Genomic DNA, 27,281 nt, shown 5'->3' on the forward strand with positions numbered 1-27,281 from the left:
GCTCTGTACTGTACCATTCAGATCTCGAGCTAAACCTCCTGAGACACCACATCAGCCAAGAGCAGAGGAGAGAATGCCAGGCCAGTGCCCTCTGTGTCCCATTACAGCGGTTACTCTCCTCTCTAAGCCCCTCATAGCAGACTTTAAAATAAATTTGGTAGATGGTGAACTGACACCCCAAAATGAATTTAGTTAAAAATGGCCCTGGCCATCGGGAAGTGGAGGACTTCCAGGAGGTGAAACACCAGTATATTGGATGCCCAAAATTTTTTTTCCCTAGAAGTGGATGGCAAAGGCCAGAAATCACATTACTGCCTGATAGTGGCACAGGATTGAAAGCTGTTCTGAGTTATATGCATTGTTGTAGAGTAAAGGCTGAGTAGTCCCCTCTTGTGCCATGAGATTGGTGAAGTGGTCCATTTAGAGAAGCAATCTGTGTTTTGGAAATCAAATAAGCAGTCTGCAGATTAGTGCATTAGCACTAAAATAGTGCAAGTTTCCTGCAATAACAGAAAAGTCCCATATGGTCTGAAGTGGTAAAATATGGGTTATGAGTAAAGGCTTAAAATAATCCTCATTGATACAAAAGGATAGAGAACACTTCCAATATGCATGAATTACTTACCGTAATTCACACAGTATGTTTAGGTAACACTACACGGTGGAGCTTGTAACGTTACACATTTCAATGATTCTATTTGGAAATGACCAAATTAACCCCCCCCCCACCCCCACCCCCACCCAAGTACTCACAGGATTTGGCTCAAGATTTGAGTTTACCTGACCTTAGAAAGGTTTCTTCACAATACATTGCATCCAAGTCACCTCATGACATGCTGCATACATGGGACAAAGAGTAAACACAGTGCGTTACCTTTAAAAAGGCTCTGTTTTATTAGATTACAGCAGACATCAACTGGTTTTGAAAAGAGTAAGCAGGATCTTGGTATAAGTACAGTATTTATTGATATATGTCTTGACCATGACACTACGGCAGAAGCGGTACATAAAGAGCTTGTATTGGTTTGTTTCTAATGTTGGAATGGAACTAGCACTACTTCTATTAAGTCAACATGTACGTACGTATAAAGGCTATTACAGATTTGTATGTTCATTTGCAGGACAACAAATAAATCAAATAGAGAAAGATTAGAATATGATGCAGGGAGCATGATTCTGGATTTGTTTCAATGTGATTATTTCTTTCTGGTTTTGCCACTGACCGTTCTTTTTCTCTAACAAACAACCACAACATCACTTGGTCAAACAAGCATGTTCCTTACCAGAGTGCAGGTTGGCTTTGAGTCCAGGGAGTACAATAGAACTTCAGAACAGTAAATAGCTTGATTTGATATAAGTCCATCTGACAGGAGGGAACTGCAACGGAAGTTCAGCATTGGAAAACTGACTGAAGTATTGCCAACGGTTGTAGTGGTTCATGGTGTTTCATTACAAAATGTAGGACAGACCACTAAGACCAGCTGGAGCGGAAAAAAAGGGGCAAGTTGCTCCCATTATAAAATGTAACAAAATTCCCCCAAAATTGTACAAATCTGTAGCAACACAGAAAAAATATATTTACAAGAACCCTTTTTTTAAAAGTGTAATAATGCAGCAAATCCAGCTTTGGCACTCAACGATCACCTCCTGGTCAGTGCTTCAGGCACACATTCAGTGCACTGTGCCTTCTACTTCATCCTAAAATCACACACAACATTACCACCATGTTTTTGAAAACGTTCTACAAAGTTAACTCAACCTTGAGGAAATGTTGGGCACAAACTGGGATGGAACAAGCAAGAAATAATTTGTTCAGAAAATACAATATTCAATAATTAAACTCTTTCCTTTTCAGCTCCTGTGTGCAACTGACAGTGGCAATTGTTCTCACCTACAAGGAAGAAAAATGGTCCCGTCATTAAATTTTACACAATTGGAATAACACTTTCACAAGAGCCCTGATAATTCCCAAAAGGGATTAAAAAGCTATTCTACTGCCAACAGTCAGGGCTCTCAGTGCCTTGGTCCCATTAGTAACTAGGACACGTTGTGAAATGCAGCTACTATGGTAAAAAAACATGCCCTATTCTAGTGGCGGCAGGTAGCCTAGCGGTTAAGAGGTTGGGCCAGTAACCGAAAGGTTGCTGGTTTGAATCCCGAGCTGTCTAGGTGATAAATCTGTTGATGTGCCCTTGAGCAAGGCACTTAACCCTAATTGTTCCTGTAAGTCGCTCTGGATAAGAGCATCTGCTAAATGACTAAAATGTAAATGTCTACAAAACTTGTGACTACTCCCAGAAATCTAGTCGTAATAGATTGATTTCTATGTTTTGGGAATGTTATTTAATCAATCAAGTTTGATACACTTTCTTACCCTTTATCCAGTCACCCTTCCAGAAGCATCCTCCATCACCCGGTCTTTGTCCGAGACCAGCTCCTTAGCACCCATGTGTGCATCCACCCCCTTGGTTTCCTCCATCCAGCTCCCGAACCCCTCTCGAGAGCCTCCATTTTGGCCACCATTCCGTCTGATATCAGATGTGTTTTGTCTCAATTTGCTGGCAAACCATTCCTTGATCTCTTGGCTGCTAAGACTGGCATGTTTCGTTAGCCTCCCTATATCTTCCACCTTCGGGGCCTTTACTTCCTGGTAGTGCTGGATTATGCTGAAAGCATTCTCTGTGTTCAGTAGCACCCCCTCACCATTTTGCCCACTGCTGTTCAGTTTATGGAAAAACTCCATCCACTCCAAGGTCCCACTCTTCAGGGCTGACCTGCTGTCCTTGAACCAGCGGACGATTTCTGTGCGAGCCAGGCCTGTCTGGGCCTCAAGCTGATTGTATTCTTCAGGGGAAGGCCACCGAGTTTGTGCAAAAACATCCTTGAGAAGCGCCAAGGATTTGCCGTCTAGAGGCACTGAGCAAGTGGTGGTGGGGGCAATGATGGCAAGGGGAGAGCTTCTTGGATGGCCACCTTGCTTGTGCACACTATTTAGCGGTCCGTGTTGTTGCTGCCACTTATCAATGTTCAGTCTCTTTGAGCCCATTGAATTTAGAAGAGCTTGTTCAAGGTTGTCACGCAGCGCCCGGCGCTCTGAAAACCAGCTGTCAATTTCCTCCCGCGATAGTCGGGTTGCAGTCACTAGATTGTCAACGTCATTGTATGTCGGAAAGCTGTTTCTCTGGAAGTTCTCTTCTAAAATCTTCAGCTGCTCAGAGGTCTTCCCTTTCATTCTCTCCAAGAGTGGAAATTGAGTCTGAACTGATTTTTGCTGCTCTGGTTTCGATGCAAGCTCATTGTCCAACTGTAGAATGCCGTTGTGTGCATGAGGCCCTTGGTCATGAACCCACTTTGCATCCCCATGAGAGACACCATTGGCTTCCCCAAGAGGGGTGAGCACTTTGTTCTCTGAGAGACGTCCTCTGACATATCCGGCCTTCATCTCTGTTATTTGCGCTTTTGTTTTCTTGCTGTCTTGGGAAAAGCTAGGGAGTTGGAACGGGCCCTTGAGGGGAGTCCACACTGACTGGATTATTGTTGGCCTCCTCATTTGAGGGGCAATGAGAGGGGGTGAGGTTGGTAACTTTAAGTCTGAAGCCAATAGAGAGTGGGTGATTGGAAGCTTGTCTTTGGAAACTAATGGAGGAGGCAGCATGTAACTCTTGAATTGAGGGGTGACTATAGGGGATACAATAGGTCTCTTCATCTTGGGGAAGACTGGAGAAGGTGCCATTGGCAGCTTGTTTTTGGGGTTCACAAGTGGAGTTGCCAAGTGCAGTTTTCCTTTAGAAGCCATGAGAGGTGCTGCCGAGGACCTCTTCATCTCCGAGGCGATAATAGGAAGTGCTACAGATCTCTTCAATTCTGGGGGCACTGGGGGTGGGGCCATGGGAAGTCTCTCTTTTTGTGGAACTGGAGGAGGGGCCATTAGTATCTTCTCTTTTGGGTCTTCTGCAGGGGCCGCCATGGGGCGCTTTAATTCTGGGGCGAATGAAGGAGTTGTCAGGGGTCGCTTGAGAGGTTGCACATAACTGGCTACAGTCACTGCAACAGGAGCATAGGTCATGGTTGATCCATTAGCAATACTTGTCAGTAATAGATTAGACTGCCCAAAGCTAGTCTGAATAAGGGGCTGAGTGGCTTTGGCAGGCTGAGAGATTGGGGTAGGCAGAATGGTGAAGGTCTGATGTATGGGTGGGATGGAGCCATTGAACATTTTCTTCCTAGCTTCCTCGACTTCCTCTGGTGACCAGGTGATGCCTTGCTTTAGCCGTTGGGTAGTGAACCACACCTTTATTTGCTCCTCTGGGTGCTTGGACGCAGCAGTGAGCCAGGACAGCTCAGCATGGGTTGGGTAAGGGAATTTATTAAAAGATGTCATTAGAGTTGTGCTATTGTCCAGTGAAGGATTATATTTGGTGGAGTTCAGAGGAACAGCAATTGTTGGTACAGAACAGAAGTTGGGTGGTCTTTGGAGCAATGGCATTACATACGAGAGCCCTTGAATGATCGTTGGTTCAGGGATGATCATTGTGCCATTTATGTTCACAGCTGTGATTTGATCTTTTGGGATAAGGTTTTCCAACCTCTTCTCCAAATCATTCCCTTGGTAGAGGGACTGTATGTTGTCCATTTTTGGCTTTCCAATCTTCACCGTAGTTGGTTTGTTCGGTGGAAAAGTGACAAAGCTGTTACCACCTTGTCCGTCTACAGTATCGCAGACAACTGAATTGGTATTTCCTTCGATTGTCTGCTCCAAGATAGTCTGGTTATTTACTTTTACACTCTTGAACTTGAAGTTGGTCTCTCCAGGGTGTTGGGTCTCATTGTGGTCTGTAAGAGAGTCAAACTTTTTGGTGTTGAAGTTGCACACGGCACACAGGTAGAGGGGGTTGAGTATGACATTGGGGTGACTGGAGTCTACGTGCTCTTTGAAGTCATTCAGGTTCTGGGTGGAGAAAGGACAGTACTTGCACTCATAACCTCCATGCTGCCTCAGCTGGGGCATAGGATCAGCTACCGCCACAACCTTTGCTTCAATCTCACTTTCTAGATCTTCTATGGTGTCTTGTAATGTATGGTCTTGATTTTCCACAGACGCTGAAGACCCATTTTTGGTCACATTGGCAGTGGACACTTCCATTTCTTCAGAGTCATCCTGCTCTATCATGTCACTAACCCGGATCATGCAGGGGGTGGAGGATTTCCTGCGACTGGACATTGCTGGTGACTGATGTGGGATGTTATTTGGGTCAGGGGGAGGGTAAGTCTCCAGTGTTTGAAGAAGACCCTGCTCCTCTACTGTCCTGGATCTGCAGTGGTGTCTCCTGCTGACTGTGGATGTCAGCTCCCGTGTGCGGCTTCATGAGAGTTCATCACAGATGGCATTCACCTGGAACAAAAGGGGACAATAGGAAATGTTAAAGGCAGTTGAAAAAAAGCTGAGGGATGGGGCTGGAGAAATGTAACCACTCTCAAACTCATAGACAGAGCTATGGATGCAAGTAATGACCATCCATAATATCAAAATGATCATTTTAAACATGTTTTGAGGCTATAGTGTTTGTTCACATTTACTTTGTTTACAAACAATGGAGTAAAACAAGGTTATATTTTGGGTTCTGATGGGGTACAACAGTTAAATTATGTTCATGAGCCATTTCTAAGTTATATTCTTCAAGAATCAATGGGTATATATAATTAAAGTCCAAAAATGTATGTAGCAACTGCAGATTGACCCTTTAACTGACGTCACCTTTTATTTTCACTCTTGTAAAACTAGTCCAAAACTACAGCTGTACCACCTAATCTATAAATTCTACATATAAATGAAATATCTACAGAGAGTGGGCCTAAACTGCAGTGCTGATGTGTGACTTTCAATACAAAGTTTAAATTCAAAGAATATCCTTGTATCCTTTTATGGTAGACTCTCCTGACATTCACACAAACTCAAAAGCGGATACGTTTTTGAGTGCCGAAAGAGAGTCTCATTCAGGCATTCTGAAGCGTAACATGTATGCCAATGTGAGCACAAAGAAGAAGATAAACTAGGCCATGGCCTGAGTGTGAGTGAGACTGTTGTGATGGGGGAGGAAGGAAGGGAGAGAAAATCTCTAAGACATATGATAACCTATTTATCTAATAATGACAGTATTACAAATCCTAGTGTATTAGCCATTTTAAGTCATTGAACAAAACTATCACTTTAATAATTCAACTTGTATGCTACATGCAATGGTCCTACCCAAGTTAGCCTATACTAACTACATTATTACATTAATTAGGCCTAGAGTACAACAACATTGTATTACCAACAAGCTGACTTAATTGCTTCTAGCAAAATTGTGAACGTTTTAATTGTTCAGGTTAATAGACAAAAGTATAATTATGATGCTGTGTCAGTATGCTTTTATCAATTGCACACCTAAGTCAGTCTGACAAACTTTACATCTAGTTTTAAATACTCTGAACTGAAATGTAAGACCCCTAGAACTTTCAACACCAGTCTGAAAGTAGCACGACTATGCTTTGTAGGAAAACTACCATATATATATATTCATTAGCACCATGAGACGCATGACTAAAACCATTGATCAATCATTCATTATCCACACAGGGCCTGAAACAGTAAATAGCCTAAAGACGCATGACACACCAAGATAGGACCATATGACTGCCTTCCTGAAGTTTGCATACAGTATTGACTATTCATGTGACACAGAAAAACACGGCATGTTTTTCAAGCGAAACTGACAGATATGGGCCAATATTCAGCAATCAAATAAATATTGTTAATTGTAAAAAGCTCGGCAAGTGTCCTCAGCTCTATGTCTGTCAATATGCTGGACTGCAGGGATTATGTTTACTTGCGAATGTAACATGCCAGGCATCTCTTGTCACGTCTACCTAAACAACACAATCTAAGGCATGACCACAAAAGATTCTCCTTAAAATATGGAAGATTGTTCAAACACACTTGCCTCACAAATATTATTCAGCCTCATCAAGGGCACGCTCAAGTCTACCCAAACTTGAATTGTCATGTCCATATCGCCCAGAACTGAATAATGAACTAAAAGATTCATAAATAATTATTATATCAGTCCTCCCTCCTAAATGAAATAGATTCAGTGGCTCCTTATTAAAAATGGAGAAAAAAAATTAAGACTGCCTTCATTGCCATGGTGTCACTATGGCAACAGCCGAGACAGTGAGGTGCCTTTCTGCTACCTCACCGCTGCATATTAACGATTTCTTCTCACAGGTGCTAATTAGGCGAGGAGAGCTGCGGTCGAGCGGAGCTGGGGCCAGCCACAGTGAACAGTGTGTGGCGAAGGGTCCTCAGCGAACCCCGTCGGGACGATCCATTCCGGCTGATCTGTGACGCTCGCCTGGGCAGGCCTTCGCCACGCCACGGAGGCGGCAGGGCTGGGCTGATCAAACATGCATGAGCCTGTCTGTCTCGTGTCCTCTGGTAACTCTCAACGCGCCAGTCAGCCATGGGGGACATAAGCCAGCCTCCAGACTGCCTGGGATATGACTTAAACCTCATCTGTGCATACTGGCCGATTAACTCACTTCATAAATGGTGGCAACACTGACTGCCTAAAATCAGGGCAAGACAAATCCCCCTAAAATCTGGGCAAGACAATTCCCTCTAAAGAAGACTGACAGTGACATATGCCAGGGATGTTCAGGGATCTATACAGTGCAAAAGACTAGTGCTGAAGATTTCTAAAAGGTGCATTGAACTCCTCCGGTGCCAGTTGAGAGAACAAACGCAATGCATCATTGTGGATGATCAATGTCCTTTACAGCCAGAGCAGACTAGGTAAAACCCCAGAGGCAGCCTCTACTGAGTCATATACACGCAGCCCTGCCCTGCGGTCAGCTCTCTCCATCACAACAGAGAAAGAGAAAACAGAGAGAAAGTAAGAGGGGAGAGAGAAAAACAAGAAAAAAGACTGGCCGAGTCAGACTGAACATGTCATGTAGGGCTCAAACAAATTTGACAAGTGGATAATGGCATTTTTGATCGACTGTAGGCTAATTAGGAACACAAAAGGAACTTCCTAGTTACTATAAAACTATGATTATCAACACCAGTAAGAGTAAGGATTCATGTAGGATTTAGGCTACACCTCCTAAAGACAACGAGGCATAATTTGTTCTCTGAAATGAATGCAGGTTTTCATTCAGAGACAACGTTCTTAGTTGTCCTCGAAAGCTCAGAGAGCCGAGTAAATTCAGCATCATGCAATCCAAACAAGCAGTTCTAGAAAGGATTGTGTTGTTTTCTTTTCCCCCTGTAGAGTCATTTCCATATCAAAAGGTGGTGACTGACTGACATTTAATATCAAATAGTCCACTGCACTGAGGAAACGTTGCATGTGTCTGATTTCAAAAGCATGTTAAGTCCAAGCTCATCGGCTAAATCTTGCTCTATTTGGTTAAACGTTTTAAGAACTGCATCGCCAGTGAGAGGAGACTAAACCCAAATAACAGAGCAGCTCATCTCAATGAGACAGACGAATGTGAATGAGCACAGAATTAATTTAATACCTTATCAGTTCTGCATGGAGACAACAGAGGTAAATGCATTAGTCCCCCTTTGGTGTTTCGTAAGTCAGTGTAGCCTTATTTAAGTGGTTAGACAGTTACCTTCTAGGGGAAGAGCTCATGGGAAGTTATGCACTGTGCTGTTGTTTTTGGCAACATAGGTCGGGTTTAATATCTTCACACAGTGTAGAACTGTGCAATATATACAGATTCTCACAAACCCAAAGTGCTACGAGTCAATAAATACAACAAAAAACACACACAACAAATGATACAAAACAAATGCAGTCATTCAATGCACACCACACAAATATATAGTGTAGGCTATTCCATACTATTATATAGGGACGTAATAAAAAACAGTCTTTTCCCATAGCTATATAAATGTTAGGGAAAAGTCGGTGGCAGCATCAGTGTGCAAGGGCTATTCCAAACAACTCTTACGATGATCAATCGTTATGCTCAGATTGATGCCCCTGAAACTTTGATGGCAGATTTGGGTCCAGGCTACTGGGGTGAATTCTCCTCAGACGGCCATGGGACTGGCATGTTGCTATGGAAACTGCCAAACCGGAGATAAGAGTAATTCAATCTCCTCCAAGACCTTTTGATGGGAAATGTTTCGCTCCGTTTGAATTCAGAGATGCGAGGGCCTTCTTTTTCAAACTTTTGAAGGACATTCATATATATTTTAGTTCAGCGTATAATGGTCTAATTTTTGGGCAACAATAATTTGGTGACTAATATTCCTATTTCTTCTTGTCCTTCGTCGTGATTATTCATGTTTATTCTCCTGCAAATGTCTCAAACTGATGTTTGAATCTGTCTCTTAGTTCATGAAAACATCTCTAAACTTGGTCTTTGAAATAAACTACAAACTAAACCACTGAGACAAACACAAGAACAGACAAAGAATTAGAAGTGTGTTTTTAGGCAGGATCCCGTCCCGCCCACCTGTGAATAAAAAGGATGAGACCACATGACATCCACAGGGTCTGCTGTTCTCCGAGAACGGAGGACTCCATCTTGTCTGCGAACTCCACACATTAAAGACATTTATTTCAAAAACGCCAGCCAAGCAGGGAAATAGTTTGGCTGCACATCCTGTGCTGCTTGTTTAAGCTCCGATCTGGAAAACTGATTTTTTTTTTCATGCTTTCCTCCTTACACCCCTGCAGACAAAGAAACCATTGATCCTTACATTGTGGTAAAGCAGGGTTTGTGGTCACTCTAAACAATGGCAAAAACGCAGGAAACCGTTTTCTGCTGACCACTGACCTGCGGATGAAAGGCTAAAACGTCAAGCGACTCAAAATAAACGTTGGAGCTCGCTTATGAAAAGTTATGAAACAATACATTAGCCCATTAAAGTGTGATGCTGTAATCTGTGGTGGAGAAAGCATTCATTTGTAAGTGTAAACAGACTGGGAAAAGGGCTACGTAGAGGACAGGAGCACGTGTGTGTGTGTGTGTGTGTGTGTGTGTGTGTGTGTGTGTGTGTGTGTGAGTGAGAGAGCTGGAAGGGGTGTGTGCTGAATAACTCTGTGTGGTGGCCAGCTGCTTCTCTACATGGGGGGATGTCCAGCAGGAACTGGATCCAGTGGAGCGGCAGACTCCCATGGCTTCTTTCCCAGAGAGTTTAGAGGCGAAGCAACGTTGATGGATCCGAGGGTGTGTCTGGGGGGAGAGAGAAGGGGAGCCGAGAAGGGGGTCTGATGGAGACAAGGGGGAAGGAGTGGGCTGAGTTTTCGGCTGTTGTTCGACAGCAAATACGTATATTTTGCCAGACACATGGTCTAGGGAACAAAACGGTATCCGAACTCGTAGTTCAAATGGGGACAACAGATTCTTCAGGCAGGCCTAAATGTTTATATTTTTGTCTTTAGACACATTAAAGAGACTGTAGTCAGTCTAAAATATAATGTCCATCCAACAATGTATGCATGTAGGATACATGTGAGATCAAGTCACAAACACTGTCCATGCACAAGTGAGACAGCAGACGTAAGTGAATAATGAGAGCAGCCAAAAATATGGCTAAACATTGGCAAACAAAGTATGGAGGAGAGCGGAATTAAGCCTCCCATGAACCAAGGACAAGCACACAGGTGAGACTCAAGGAGAAGCACGACATAGATCACTTGATGACACAGAACCGATTGGGGAAAGCATCAAGGTGTGCTTGTCATCTTGTTAAAGTGAGAAGGGAAAATGTTTCACTGCAGGTATGTTTATATACACTGTGTGTACAAAACATTATGAACACCTGCTCTTTCCATAACTGACTGACCAGGTGAAAGCTATGATCCCTTTTTGATGTCACTTCAAATCAGTGTAGATGAAGGGGAGGAGATAGGTTAAAGAAGGATTTTAAAACCTTGATACAATTGAGACATAGATTGTGTATGTGTGTCATTCAGAGGGTGAATGGGCAAGACAAAATATTTAAGTGACTTTGAATGGGTTATGGTAGTAGGTGCCAGGCGTACAGGTTTGTGTCAAGAACTACAACACAGCTGGGTTTTTCAAGCTCAACAATTTCCTGTGTGTATCAACAACGGTCCACCACCCAAAGGACATCCAGCCAACTTGACACAACTGTGGGAAGCATTGGAGTCAACATGGGCCAGCATCCCTGTGGAACGCTTTCGAAAACTTGTAGAGTCCATGCCCCGACGAATTGAGGCTGTTCTGAGGGCAAAAGAGGGGGAGGGTGCAACTCAATATTAAGAGGTGTTCTTAATGTGTTGTACACAAGTATGAATAAATATATACAGTACCAGTCAAAAGTTTGGACACACCTACTCATTCAAGGGTTTTTCTTTATAATTGCCAATTTGGACTCCAGACCAAAGGACACATTTCCACATGTCTAATGTCCATTGCTCGTGTTTCTTGCAGGTCTCTTCTTCTTATTGGTGTCCTTTAGTAGTGGTTTCGTTGCAGCAATTCGACGATGAAGGCCTGATTCACACAGTCCCCTCTGAACAGTTGATGTTAAGATGTGTCTGTTACTTGAACTCTGTGAAGCATTTATTTGGGCTGCAATTTCTGAGGCTGGTAACTCTAATGAACTTATCCTCTGTAGCAGAGGTAACTCTGGGTCTTCCATTCCTGTGGCGGTCCTCATGAGAACCAGTTCCATCATAGCGCTTGATGGTTTTTGCAACTGCACTTGAAGAAACTTTCAAAGTTCTTGAAATATTCCGTATTGACTGACCTTCATGTCTTAAAGTAATGATGGACTGTCGTTTCTCTTTGCTTATTTGAGCTGTTCTTGCCATAATATGGACTTGGTCTTTTACCAAATAGGGCGATCTCCTGTATACCCCCCTACCTTGTCACAACACAACTGATTGACTCTAACACATTAAGAAATTCCACAAATTAACTTTTAAGAAGGCACACCTGTTAATTGAAATGCATTTCAGGTGAATACCTCATGAAGCTGGTTGAGAGAATGCCAAGAGTGTGCAAAGATGTCATCAAGGCAAAGGGTTGATAATTGAAGAACCTCAAATATATTTTGATTTGTTTAACACGTTTTTGGTTACTACATGATTCCACGTTATTTCATAGTTTTGATGTCTTCACTATTATTCTACAATGTAAAAAATAGTAAAAATAAAGAAAAACCCTTGAATGAGTAGGTGTGTCCAAACTTTTGACTGTTACTGTATATTTATTTATTTAACAGTTCCCTACATGGCTTTTAAAGTTGGTATTCTTCATGGTTGTATGCGTAGCCGGCTATTATGGCGCTTTGAGTGGGAAGGCATAAAAAAGCCCACCCCCTTGATGAATTATTAAATGTGGCCTTGATCAAGGGTACACACAGTAACTCCAGTTGCAGTAGGCAGCAGTGGGTGCTTGTCAGTGATTCGAGAGTGAACTTACCTGGTGACTCAGGACTTGGATTGATTGAATGGGAAAACGTGCTGGCATGCCAGCTGTTGAAAGACCGGAGATATGGTTCCCAAGTCTAAATATGCACCAAAATCACTGTTTTTCTGCCAGATAGGAATTATTCTATTAGCCCTGGCCGGGTAGGAGACATTACTTGGGTGAACCGCTTTAATGGCGGAGGTCGAGGAGAACTAATGTAGCGAAGTGTGAGACGGATCAAAGACGGTCACTGCGGCGTGATGACCCTTGGTGACGCGCCGTTGCACAAATAAACAAACCCCAGATGGATCTCGCTCCAACACTCAAATAAATACTGTAAAGTGTCATTTGTTATGCAGCCCATTAATTACAGTGGAATTTCAAGTGAGTGTCAAACACAATATTCACTTATCTGTACCAAAAAACATTATTTCTAGCAGATGGAAAAACATAGGCTAGATGCTATATATTGTATGCTTGTTTCCCTGAAAAAGTCTGACACATCTACAATGAATTTGAACCAGATGGGAAAAGCAAAGAGAGGTGTTGACTTTTTGGTCAATGAAGCATCTACTACACTTTTATCAATCCTGAATGAACCCTTTAAGATAACTTTGAGACGGATCCATCTTGAAAGATATTGGTGCAAAAGGTAATAATAATAATAATAATATGCCATTTAGCAGACGCTTTTATCCAAAGCGACTTACAGTCATGCGTGCATACATTTTTGTGTATGGGTGGTCCCGGGGATCGAACCCACTACCTTGGCGTTACAAGCGCCGTGCTCTACCAGCTGAGCTACAGAGGACCACAAAAGGTCATCCATTTGTGTGGTGATTACTATATACAGTATTCTGTTGGTAACACTGAAATTCCCTTTGCTGCATGTTGAACCATCTGACTAACCATCACAGGGATTTTTCTGCCATCAAAAACCTTTTCTGCCAAATAAATAAATTTGGCCCGCCAAACAGTGTAAAAAAATAAATAAAAACACCTTAAATTTGGAGACTTGTTTATCAAGCTATTCGGCCTAGTTTTAATAGAAGTAACAGCCTGTTACTTTTTCATTGAGAAAAAAAGGTACATACTTAGCTAGCTAGGCAAATAGATGTTTTTGCAAAGTGTTTAAAATGTACAGTTGAAGTCGGAAGTTAACATACACTAAGTTGGAGTCATTAAAACTCGTTTTTCAACCACTCCACAAATTTCTTGTTAACAAACTATAGTTTTGGCAGGTCGGTTAGGACATCTACTTTGTCCATGACACAAGTCATTTTTCCAACAATTGTTTACAGACAGATTATTTCACTGTATCACAATTCCAGTGGGTCAGAAGTTTATATACACTAAATTGACTGTGCCTTTAAACAGCTTGGAAAATTCCAGAAAATGGCTTTAGAAGCTTCTGATAGGCTAATTGACATAATTTGAGTCAATTGGAGGTGTACCTGTGGATGTATTTCAAGGCCTACCTTCAAACTTGACATCATGGGAAAATCAAAAGAAATCAGCCAAGACCAAATAAAAAAAATGGTAGACCTCCACAAGTCTGGCTCATCCTTGGCAGCAATTTCCAAACGCCTGAAGGTACCACGTTCATCTGTACAAACAATAGTACGCAAGTATAAACACCATGGGACCACGCAGCCGTCTTACCACTCAGGAAGGAGACGCGTTCTGTCTCCTAGAGATTAACGTTCTTTGGTGCGAAAAGTGCAAATCAATCCCAGAACAACAGCAAAGGACCTTGTGAAGATGCTGGATGAATCAGGTACAAAAGTATCTATATCCACAGTAAAAACTATATCCGCTCCAAAACTGCCATAAAAAAGCCAGACTAGGGTTTGCAACTGCACATGGGGACAAAGGTCGTACTTTTTGGAGAAATGTCCTCTGGTCTGATGAAACAAAAATGGAACTGTTTGGCCATTATGACCATTGTTATGTTTGGAGGAAAAAGGGGGTAGCTTGCAAGCCGAAGAACACCATCCCAACCGTGAAGCACGGGGGTGGCAGAATCATGCTGTGGGGGTGCTTTGCTGCAGGAGGGACTGGTGCACTTCACAAAATAAATGGCATCATGAGGAAGGAAAATTATGTGGATATATTGAGTCAGGAAGTTAAAGCTTGGTCGCAAATGGGTCTTCCAAATGGACAATGACCCCAAGCATGCTTCCAAAGTTGTGGCAAAATGGCTTAAGGACAACAAAGTCAAGGTATTGGAGTGGCCATCACAAAGCCCTGACCTCAACCCTATAGAACATTTGTTGGCAGAACTGAAAAAGCGTGTGCGAGCAAGGAGGCCTACAAACCTGACTCAGATACACCAGCTCTGTCAGGAGGAATGGGCCAAAATTTCCCCAATTTATTGTGGGAAGCTTGTGGAAGGCTACCCGAAACATTTGACCCCTAAACAATTTAAAGGTAATGCTACCAAATACTAATTGAGTGTATGTAAACTTCTGACCCACTGGGAATGTGATGAAAGAAATAAAAGCTGAAATAAATAATTCTCTCTACTATTATTCTGACATTTCACATTCTTAAAATAAAGTGGTGATCTAACTGACCTAAGACAGGGAATATTTACTAGGATTAAATGTCAGGAATTGTGAAAAACTGAGTTTAAATGTATTTGGGTAAGGTGTATGTAAACTTCCGACTTCAACTGTAAATGCAGAGAAATGTTTATCATGGGACCTACCTGTGTTAGAATGCAGTTTGATAGTTTTGTATTTTAATAAATAGCCTGCCCTACTCAAAGCATGACTGAGAAGATTAAATCAGCTAGCTAACGTTAACTATGCTAGCTAGGAAGAGTAGCAACTATGCAGCTTTGTGCTGTGCATTCTGTTGAGTTTGCTGAATGGAAAATTAAACCTTTTCAAATTTCGACAAGCTTCTGAATTGTTGCATATATTATGTTCAATATGTTTTAGATGAGCAGCTGTTCGCTTTGTTCGTATTTATAGCTATCTATTGTGATATTTACGGTATGTTGAGTGGGCTTAAAGCTGTATAGCGTGAATGTGGCTTTGCCCATACCACATCCAAGGATGTTCTAAGGATAATATAAATAGAAAACTTTCAAATCTGATGTCAACAAAAGGCAGCGCCGTCTAAAGAGGACCCTTTTGAACAAGCATAGCAATTACATAGTAGAGTTGTACCGGTTTCCCCCCTGAGCATCCCGCCCCCTCCCAAGTGTTGCCCTGTGGTGAAAGGGTACTCACTGCACTTCCGCAGTAGGGTGGTGGGGCTTCCATGGGGGGAGGCCGCCTATCTTGCTCCAGTTCCGCCTCCACTCTCTCCAGTTCCCTTTTGGTCTCTGGTCCAGCAGCACTCTGGGTAGTCTCTTCTGGAATCTGAGACGAGACAAGAATGTCAGTGGCGGGGGGGTTGGGGGGGGGGTGACGGTGGGGGCAGCTCGGAGGCAGAGCCCAGCAAAGGCCCTGAAAACTGCACCGCTTTGTGTTTGCCTAAAAATTGAAGGTTGTTACCTTGGAAACGTGCCGAAAGAAAGAGCCGGACAGCTTTGGAAGGTTATTTGAATGACAAACACCACCTGGGATGTATCGTTTCATTGCGCTTGACTTATCAGAATTAATCACATTACGACTTGTCAATGAACGCCGTTACGAATTAAACTCATCGCCGTTACAGTTAGGCTACTTTAAAAAATGTGTGCAAGAGTGGGGTAAAACCAGGACCAGTTTATAACAAACAAACAATCAGCCCAAAGGGATGAAGATGGAATGTGTGTAAAATGGTGCTAGGCAGCAAGCCACATCTTACAAGGGGGAAACCATCTTGTTTTGCTGCTTATTTGAAGATGTAGCAAATTAACCCGAAATTACAATACACAGTGCATGTAGGCCTATGTTATAGAAAATATACCAAAAATATGTTACAGGATATCTATGGCAAAAAAAAGCATCATAACGTCTTTAACAAGACGAACACATTTACAAAATGGAGTCCTCATCCACCTAGGGCCAGGATGATACCAGTATCGCAATATTTTCTCCATGGCACGAAGCAGACCAAATTCTTTGGTCCCTAAAAAACCTTATGTATGTAAAATAAATACTTGTGACTCTGGATGACAACATAATGATTGTTTCCAACATGTTTGTTTTCAACATTAGTTTTCCTAAAGAAGTTAAATCAGCTTCTTGTTTTGTTTCCTTGCCATGATACTAACGAGTATCGCGATGCTAGTATCGTCCCGGCCTATGATCCACCCCTCATGCAGCACTTATGACGAGAGGGGCTGCGGACCATACAGTACAACCAGAGAGCCACTGAGGTCATTGCTACAGAGCACAACAACGCAGCTTTCAAGGGAGCTTAAGCCCACAGAAGTGACATCATCCATCCACCTGAAACGGCTGCTTAGTCACCAACAGCATAGCATCCACATGTGAACCGCAGCAAGTGGTTGCTACATAGAACTACCTCCTACTCACCACTCAATGTATTGATAAACGAGTAGGCCTTTTATTCAAGGTAATGTAGCTGCACTGAAATAAATGTTCTTTGGAGAATCAAAATTGAGGGCTAGGCCTGTGATAACTACCAATAAATATGATGGTCCTAACAGCCCCTCCTGTTTGCCAGAATCTACAACCCTGAAGCGAAGGTTCAGCCAAGGAGTACTTTACACCTACGCCATGTGTTTACTTTTGATGACTGTTGGAGGCAGAGTTGAAGAAAATAACAGTGTAAGGCTGTGTCCAAGCTTACGTCATTTCTGACCCTCAAATTAAGTATGTTAAAGCAATAGAGCTGCTTTTGGAGGCAAATTTTGTTGATTATGGACAACAAGCAACAGGTTCTCTTCTCTTACACTGAATCATAATGTGAAATACCAAATGATTTAGATAGCCAACTGCTGTTGAGAGATATGGCCTCAATTTTTTAAGTGTTTGTGAATTTGGCCATTTCACCATTAGGGTAACAATGAAAGTCACTGAAATAAAAATATATATTTAGCACATTGCACAATATAATTTTTTTTGGTGCTAGCAATGAATGGACTATGGTATTCAAAGCGGGTGAGTAGACCGATTATTTTTCTGTAAACAGAGGTAACTATGCAATGAATGATGTTGGTGAAGCTGCGGTAGATGACTCTACACTACAGCCTCCATGGCTACAGTAGTTAGGTCCCACATGCAGCTCTCTGGGAAGAAACAGACCCACTTGATTCAGTGAGACAACTGAATGCAAATGCATTTACTGGAGCATTAAATATATTAATCTAATGCAACATGCAGAAGTTGTCTATTCTAGATTCTACTAGCCGTAGTCTTACGAAGTATTTATAGGATAGGTCTACTACACCTTGCTTGTTAGTCTGCAGGGATGCATATTGCAAAATGGAGTAGGCTATGCGTGTTAACATCCAATTAGGCAAGCCTGGCACAGTGGAGGAGGGCAAGAACCAAGCTGCCGAATTTGAGCACTGGGCTTGTGATTTCCAGCGTTGCACATGCTCAGTTTGGGGGGGGTTAACGGAGCACATTGTTTGTATTTGCACCACATGACTTGCACAAGTGCATGCTTGCCAAGCAGCTCTCTGGAGCTCACATTAACCAATAATTATGCAAGCAGGAAATTCAAATAAGATGCAGATGAATTAATTCCTTGAGCTTTAACCAAAAATCGAGCAGTACCAGATTTTGCAGCAAAATGTTCGCTAAGGGCTAGTCTGAAGACAAAATGGAAACATCTGTTTTTCTGATAAGAATATTAGTCAGTACTTAAATCATTCAAAACTAACAAGTAACTGATCACCATAATATTAATGTTAAAACCATTAACACCCTTATCATTGGGCTTACATAATTAAGGCTACAAAACATGACATTAAACTACAACAACAACAATAATAATAATAATAATATAGACTTAAACTAGTCTCTTATCTCACCATATCTGGCCCAGGCTATAGGAGTTTTGAGCCTATTTTTAGTGACTGTAAACTGAAGTCATACAAGGGACAGGGCTACCGGTAATTCAAAGCAGGCCTTACAGATATACAACATAAAAGTAGCCTGAGCCTGACATTGTAGTGCAGGGTTCCTCAATTTGGCCCCCCGAATTTTGGAATTTTCATTGTTGGGACATAAAAGAAAACTGTAAAAACACCAGGAAATCAGCTCCAAGTGATTTTAATTTGTAAAATCTGTTCCCAAGTATTTCCACGCATAATAGAGAGACGTGATCATATACAAATGTAAGCAAGGTTGGAAATTATTATGTTTTAGTCAAATATAATCTCTGTTTGGGCTTCCTGCGGTCAATTTGCAGTCTACAAATTATTTGTAATTATGTTCCGGCCCCCCGACCATCCATTAAAGAAAATAAAAATCGTCCCGCGGTTGAATCTATACTGAACAAAAATATAAACATGCAACAATTTCAATGATTTTACTGAGTTACAGTTCATATAAGGAAATCAGTCAATTTAAATAAATTCATTAGAACCTAATCTATGGATTTCACATGACTGGGCAGGGGCGCAGCCATGGGTAGGCCTAGGAGGGCATAGGTCCACCCACTGGGGAACCAGGCCCAGCGAATCAGAATTAGTTTTTCCCCACAAAAAGGGCTTTATTACAGACAGAAATAATCCTCAGTTTCATCAGCTGGTGGCTGGTCTCAGACGAACCCACAGGTAAAGCAGCAGGATGTGGAGGTCCTTGGCTGGCGTGGTTACATGTGGTCTGCGGTTGTGAGGCCGGTTAGATGTACTGCCAAATTCTCTAAAAGACGTTGGAGGCGGCTTATGGTAGAGAAATTAACATTAAATTCTCTGGCAACATCTCTGGTGGACATTCCTGCAGTCAGCATGCCAATCGCACGCTCCCTCAAAACTTGAGACATATGTGGCATTGTATTGTGTGACAAAACTGCACATTTTTGAGTGGCCTTTTGTTGTCCCCAGCACAAGGTGCACCTGTGTAATGATCATGCTGTTTAATCAGCTTATTGATATACCACACCTGTCAGGTGGATGGATTATCTTGGCAAAGAAGAAATGCTCACTAACAGAGATGTAAACATATTTTGCACAAAATCTTAGAGAAATAAGCTTTTTGTGTGCATGGAACATTTCTGGGATCTTTTATTTCAGCTCATGAAACCAACACTTTACATGTTGTGTTTATATTTTTGATCAGTATAATTGATGATCCCTGTCGTAGTGCTTTGTTTACTTGCAAACAAGAAACCATGTTTGACCATCTCCAGCTAAACCTTCCCATTCAGTAAGCCTAATCAGTAAAGTACAATGAGCTGTGGGCATTGAACTCCACGGCCCAACCGGCCTCACAACCGCAGACCATGTGTATGGCGTCATGTTGGCGAGTGGTTTGCTGATGACAACATTGTGAACAGAGTACCCCATGGTGGCGGTGGAGTTATGGTATAGGCCGGCATAAGCTACGGACAATTAACAAAATTGCATTTTATCGATGGTAATTTTAATGCACAGAGATACCGTGACGAGATCCTGTGGACTATTCATCTGCCGCCATCACCTCATGTTTCAGCATGATAATGCACAGCCCCATGTCGCAAGGATCTGTACACAATTTCTGGAAGCTGAAAATGTCCCTGTTCTTCCATGGCCTGCATACTCACCAGACATGTTACCCATTAAGCATGTTTGGGATGCTCTGGATCGACGTGTATGACAGCGTGTTCCAGTTCCCGCCAATATCCAGCAACTTTGCACAGCCATTGAAGAGGAGTGGGACAACATTCCACAGGCCACAATCAACAGCCTGATCAACTCTATGCGAAGGAGACGTGTCGCGGTGCATGAGGCAAATGGTGGTCACACCAGATACTGGCTGGCTTTCTGATCCATGCCCCTACCTTTAAAAAAAAAAAAAAGTATCTGTGACCAACCGATACATATCTGTATTCCCAGTCATGTGAAATCCATAGATTAGGGCTTAATTAATTAATTTCAATTGACTGATTTCCTTATATGAACTGTAACCTGAATGTGAAAGTATAACCTTTGAAATTATTGCATGTTGTTCAGTGTAATTCATAAAATTAACAAAATCCACTGAGCAAATATGTGGGCAAAAGGGCACTTTCTCATAGGAAGGCAAACAGGCAGGTGATTGAGCACTGGTTGAGCCCTCTGTGCACGTGCCTGCTCCAGTGGTGTTTTTACATATTGTATTTGTTTTAAACATGAGCTGTTTAAAAAAAGAGGAGGACCATGTCTCGCCAGTCACTGGTACAGAAACAGTTGAGAAACGCTGTACTATACTGCCAATGTTATGTCAGCACTACTGCCTGTGTCTAAAGGCAGGTGTACACTACACGATTTTGGCCACAATTTAGTTGTCCTAGACAAGTTTTTGAGATCAGAGACAAAATCCCCATGTCGTTGCCTACTTGGGGCGTGCGGCCGTCACCGACGCTTGTTTAATGTGAGTGGGTCAAAGACTCAGTGTGAGATGTGCAATGACACGTTTTGAGAATGGTGATCAGCAATAGCCAATGAGAGCTCGCCAGAGAGAATAAGCGAGTGAGATGATGTTTTGCATCACCCAGAATGTGTAGACTCGAGCAGGAGCGATGACTACTACTAGTATGCGTTTGTACTTGCCTTTAACCAAAGCTTCAAATCGTTACAGCTCTGAAGTTCACCAGCAATGTTATTCAATTCAAAATGTTGGCTAAATATTTCAACTCTGTATGGCAAGCATGAATGTCTGACAAAGTTTGAGGCTGCTTTGTACCACAGCTCCTAGCTATGTTAAAGCTAATCACATCATTGTTTTCGCGAGACAGCATGGTTTCGAGAATCCTCACGACCAAATGAAGAATCTTGTAGTGTGTGACCACCATCTGTGCCACATCGTTTAGTGTGCGCACCACTACGATGGCAACACACAAAAACTACAGAAAATATGGTTGTTTAATGTGAGAGGCTCAGCGATGTTAGGATTTTGAAAGTCGTGTAGTGTCCACCAGGCTTAAGTAGGGTGTGTAGGGTCAGGGTCTATGTGTGGGGATGTGGTGTGTGTGTGTGTATGGCTGGTAGCCCGCCAGGGGGGTGGTGTAGTGAGTTGGCAGTGCACACTGTCATGTAGGCTGGTGTGGAAAAAATGCCAGGGCCGAATTCTTGTCCCAGTCCGCCACTGTTGGTGGAACTTACCACACTGCTGTCACCAGGCAGCATAGCTGCGCGCTGCCAGTGTGCCACCACCAATCCATACCGCGGAAGGCGACACCTCATTTTACCCATCTGCCTGGCTGGCTAACTGCTGTAGCCAGGCTACTAGCAAGCTAGTTTCAAACAGCTACGCGACAAATAAAAACCAAAGCTATATAGCTAGCTAGCAGCAGCAAGTAACATTTACAATAACTAATTAGCTAGTTACCTAATGCAAATTATACCTCTTGTTACACAGGTATTTTGTGAAATTTAACTAACGAATGCACTTCGTGACAATAAAGGAAGACAAAATATTCACATAGTTAGGTACTGTACGTGTAGCTGGTGACAATAGTAAGGTAATGGCTGGGCAGTCTAATATGTAGGAAGATTCACGTTACTGTCCTATAGCTAGCTAGCTACTATAGTATAAACCCAAACTAGTCAACAAGCTCGGAGGCCAAATCTTAAAATAATGATAGGACTATTTAACTAGCTAGCTATGTAAACATAGACACTCTATAGCTAACTAGTTCGGAAGCAGTGTTGTAGCACGAGTCTTTATTTAGCACGTTTTCAAACTTCAGAAGTGAGCTGGGTCGCGAGCTAGCAAACTAGCTAGCAAGCTAGGTGACACGGCAAGCTAAATGTCTAGCACCGATACATTCTGGTGCCCACTTCAAATGGGCACAAAAAAGTTAAAACGCCAAACTAAAAACATGTACTTAATTCTAAATTGTTCAATATTTATCTAAACGACAAGTTAATGTATGTAGTTGAAGGGTAAACTAGACTTTAAGGTTTTCTTGGCATGATTTGATGGCAAGGAGATTCTAATTCAAGTGTGACAGCGCGCGAGTAGTGATGAAAGGGACGTCGCTAGCATAACCACACGAGCTGGCCAAACCAGGCGGCTAGTCTCGCTTGCTACCAAACCGGTTATAACTTCATCTTTGCAATTTATTTGACCAATATTCTTCACAATTCTTGAAAAATTATATGTTTAATATAGTATTCTTACCTGCCTAGAGCCTTTTGGTGCTGGGACGATAAGCTAGCAGTAAAATTCCCAATTATAAGTAGTCTGTGGTGACGCGCATATACCTCTGTTAATTCTAAAGATTCTGGCATAACCTAAAGACAACAGTAGAAAAAAAAGTCATCGTTCATAGGGATCTACGACAAAAACCACATGATGTTTTACGTCAGCATATATTTGCATACGACGCCAAAAATATGTTTCAGTCAAGTGCCATGAAAATGTACTTCAAAGTTAGATATGGCAATATACATTTGCCAATTGAAGACAACAAAAATGGACAAAATGTGTGAATTCCTCTGGTGAGCGGATTATATTCGAATGCATGTTCAAACATAGACCATACTACGTATAGAATAACTTAGTGTGTATACCATAACCTACATAAGAAATAAAATATAAAATGTCAAATCTACGCTGAAATACACATTCTGAATTCAAGTCATTTTCACATTTCCTCCATTGATTGGTTATATCCAATAAATCTTCACGAATCATGTTTTACTCAGTGGATTCTATGGGTATAGACAGTGCCAAAACCCAGTTAATTCATAATGTAGACTACCATGCATTGAAATAAGATATAGCAAAAATAAATATAAGGCAGACTAGACTATTTAGGCATAATATGAATATTATAAACCTAGCATTAACAATATTATGGGACATCAATCACATTATAGATATGTTATATATATAAATGTATAGACCTAATATGGAAAATTGATTGGCAGGCATGGTCATCAATGCAATTTACTTTGATGGGAGAAAGGCATCAGCCTATAGCTCAGTGTATCTCAAAGTTTTAACAATATAATTTTACAATTTCTATTGTCTGTGAACTTAATGACATGACCAAATTCAACATAATAATGAAACATCACTGTATCCACTGTCCAGCTCTAGTGAAAACATGACTGACAGCGACATCTTCTGTCCATATGGAGAACAGCAAGCAAGATGTATGTACATATATACAGTACACACAGCCAAGTCTAGGGATTCCACCATACCATAATATTTTAACTCTTAAAATGCCTATTTTGATTTGAACAAATTGAAGAGGAGCATGTAGCTGCCTGTCACTGATGATTAGGCATTGATACTACAATAGGGAATGTGACAAAAATGTTACAACCCTTAGAACACCTACACCTGCTGCACACCTATACAGTCAGTCTTAGGCTACTCTGGATTCAGTGACCTTAGGACCAGGGGTGACATTGAATAAGCAGAGAGAGGTGGATAGCTACACTTTTGATGAAGCACAGGGAGTTGGCCTCTAACTCTTTCTGTTATGATCCGATGAATTACAGAGGGGGGGGGGGGGAGGCGTGATAAATTGGGAGAATAAGTTATTTGCACTCCACTGCAGCACGGGTTGGCTCTCCTCTTGCTTATTCATGAGGCAAGACGGGACCGCCATGGTGTCTGGTTACATTTACATACAAATGAGCTGTGAATTCATTATTAATACGCCCCTCTGCTGCTGTCTTCAGCCGGCATCGTCTTCCTCGGCGCCGCTGATGTAGTGGATGCCAATTATAAATGTCACTACACAATACAGTATCAGTATTATTGTAAGGCGAAGGAGTATGTACTCTGCTAGAGTGTTGGAGCACTTCATCAAGTTTGTTGAAGTGGTCATTTGTCTCCTTGTTTACAGTAACTTTGTCAATTTATTGGTGCGGGGAGCAGGTTGAATGCACTGTGTATTTTCTGCACTGTTGCGTCATCAGTCTTTTGATATTGTGTTTATTCAAATTCATGACATGGTCTGCATAATAAGGCCTCTCTCACCGGGCACACCCGCCAACACGCACTCACACACACACACACACACACAGTCAAGTGCTGTTTAATGTTTATGATTGCATGCACTGTGTAGGGTCTATTAATATTTAATCTACATAGTGACACCAGACCAAAGAGAAAGTTTTGCATTGTAACTTATTTTTTGTATTTTCATTACATCATATTCACATTTAAGTACATTTGTTACATCAAGCACTTTCTCTCCTTTTTGGAATATTGTTATTTTATTGTGCTACCTTTTTTAAACTTTAGTTTATTTAGTAAATATTTTCTTAACTATAATTTTTCTTAAAACTGCATTGTTGGTTAAGGGCTTGTAAGTAAGCATTTCACGGTAAGGTCTACATCTGTTGTATTCAGCGCATGTGACATATTTTTAATTTATTTGATTTGATATATATTTAAAAGTCAGACATCTAAACTAAAATGATTGAAATCTCACTTTTTATTCAAACAGTCCAAATCTATTTGTATTATCTATGGGAAACAGTAAGGGGCTTCAGTAACATTCTTTGATGGATTTAACAATGAGACCCAGTGATAACATAAACAGGCACAACATCAAATAGATGAATATAATATATACAGTATGTATGTATAGCGCAGACATTTCTTTCCAGATAATGAATTATCTGAAAATCCACACTAGGTGGGGCACTAGGTCCAAACTTTACAATTCTTTCTCAAGCTTATTTTCAGTCCTGCCCATGTACGTTTCTCACATTCTCTCACAGTGAAAGTAGAAGTAACAATAACATTTACATTTACAAGATGCTTCTGTACAACCGGACAACCCAAGCATTTGAGCAAATACCTTTCACTGGGAAAAACAGGTCTAAAACATGGTGATTGTGGCATCTTTATGTAACGCCGTGCCTCAATATGTCCTCGGAATGTACCTGTAAATTACCTGGTTGTTAGCGTTGACAGCTCACACATTAGAGAGCAAAACATCTGCCACTGTATCCTTTCCCAGGATGAGACTTCTCTTTCTTCACTTGACCTAAATACTTGGTAACCAAATAGTGATCGTGACATGACTTGTCTGAAATCAGATAAAAAAATTCCTTATAGGGTGTGTATGTTTTTTGCGCGTTTGAGTTTGTGAAAGTGATAAGAGAGCGAGTGGCAGAAGAGAACGGGGGAGGGAGGGAGAGAGAGCAGGATAAAATTATTTATAACTTTACTTTTAGAGGTTCCTTTTTTTGATTATGGAGGCAGTTAGTTAGGTAGGCTCCTCTAAACGCTATCAGTGTTTGTATTACACGTTTCAAACTCCATTATATCCCTCAGGTTACTGCAGTCTAAGGTCAGCCATAAGTCAGACATTCTATCTCTTGAGATGAAGTTCACAGGTACACTGACATCAGAGTGTTATTTTATGGCCCTGAGTGGTGTTATGATGAACCTAAAGCCTTCATTATGCATTTATAGACCAACTTTCAGCATTCTGAATTTCTATCTGAACTACTACAGCCTGTAAATGGCACATTGCAGTAGTCTACACTTGCATTCAACCTCCAAAACTGTACTAACTGCACCTATATCCACCAAAAGGAAGATATAGATAGCCAGATGAATGATCTACCATCTACCTGCCACACAGTATATAGGGGGCTGTTTGCTTGTTATTGGGATGGTGGAGGCCTCTGTTTGTTATTGGGATGGTGGAGGCCTGTATTTCCCCCTTTATTTCAGTAGCAGCTGCAGGAGATATTCACACCAAGGGACAACAGAACACCCAGGAGCGTGACGCCCTCCTCTTGGTGCTATCTCTGTGATTGTGCTCTTCTTTTGATGACCTCAAAGCCCCACTGTAAAGCCAAGTGTCATCACCTACTGTGGTAAATCAGAGTTTTCCTTAAGGCATGGTGGTGGTTCCCCTATGGCTATGGAGCACTTGAATGATAGTAAATGTAGTAAATGCCCGGGCTGGGCTAATCATTTGGAAATTATGCTTTGCCCTGAGGTGGGTTTGAGGGCAAGTTGCTCAATCTAGGCTCTGGCTGGCTGGTGGGAAGCAGGAGAATGAAATGGAGGAAGAGAATGATTGGAGAAGGTGGAGGAAGAGGAGGAGTGCGATTTCATCAGATACTACTTACTGAAAGCCTTGCACACTTAAGTGCACATATTTCGGTGTGTATCTTTCATGACCGTGGCAATCACATTCAGCTCATGGTGTCCACATCAATGATCATTCATTCGCCCCCACTTGGAGCAAAAAGGCAGACCTATGTACGGGGCACCTGTCTGTCTGTCACTAGGGCCCACTTAGCAGCGTGACCCCAGGGGATCTAACACCTGGCCTGGAGACTTACTGGGTGCAGATCATGTTATTAAATCTTCCCTCGAGAGGCGGCAGAAATGATAGCTAGGCAGACTCTACTCTCACTCAGCAATTAGACAGAGGAAGAAAGTTTCTGGCTTCACACCGTTTCGGTGTGCATCAGTTGCATCAGTTCATTTGGTTGTAAGACCTATGTGGTTCAGGGATTCAAAATAATTAAGTATTGCACACAGCTTGCTTACAAAGTTTCAGCGTGTGAGTGAGTGCATCCCTTTTCAAGTGCCGATAGCTGAGAGAACCACGACAAGGATTAATGATGTCATCTAGAAGACTCTCAGCTATAGCAAGTACACATTGCTTTGGGGTTGCCATCTGTGTGGGTCCTTTAGTAATGAAAAGTCTTATAACTGATCTGTCATTTAAGTTCTGCCATTGGTTCAATTGAAGTGCATGCTATTACTTGTCGGAGAAAACAAACATCCATATGAACAAAGAAG

The 27,281-nt window shown here is 41.8% G+C and overlaps 1 protein-coding gene across 4 annotated transcripts; it reads right to left on the reverse strand.

Moving 5' to 3' along the window:
- Window positions 1-870: 870 nt before the first annotated feature.
- On the reverse strand, window positions 871-22,805 carry LOC121586491 (zinc fingers and homeoboxes protein 2). 4 transcript variants are annotated; one of them, XM_041903205.2, is made up of 5 exons: window positions 22,665-22,805; window positions 15,687-15,818; window positions 2,375-5,392; window positions 1,848-1,891; window positions 871-1,698 (listed from the first exon to the last, which is right to left on the reverse strand). In XM_041903205.2, the coding sequence occupies exon 3, from the start codon at window positions 5,219-5,221 to the stop codon at window positions 2,378-2,380; it is 2,844 nt and encodes a 947-aa protein (XP_041759139.1). In that variant the 5' UTR covers window positions 5,222-5,392; window positions 15,687-15,818; window positions 22,665-22,805; the 3' UTR covers window positions 871-1,698; window positions 1,848-1,891; window positions 2,375-2,377. The 4 variants fall into 4 exon arrangements, with proteins under 4 accessions (XP_041759139.1, XP_041759140.1, XP_041759137.1 ...); XM_041903206.2 differs by lacking the exon at window positions 1,848-1,891; XM_041903203.2 differs by having other exon boundaries at window positions 871-1,891.
- Window positions 22,806-27,281: the final 4,476 nt, after the last annotated feature.

The sequence above is a fragment of the Coregonus clupeaformis genome, chromosome 17 (assembly GCF_020615455.1).
Source record: "Coregonus clupeaformis isolate EN_2021a chromosome 17, ASM2061545v1, whole genome shotgun sequence".
NCBI classification, from domain to species: Eukaryota; Metazoa; Chordata; class Actinopteri; order Salmoniformes; family Salmonidae; genus Coregonus; species Coregonus clupeaformis.

Bases quoted from the DNA above. Each gene is read 5' to 3' on its own strand.
- LOC121586491 (XM_041903206.2), bottom strand. From the start codon at position 5,221: ATGTCCAGTCGCAGGAAATCCTCCACCCCCTGCATGATCCGGGTTAGT.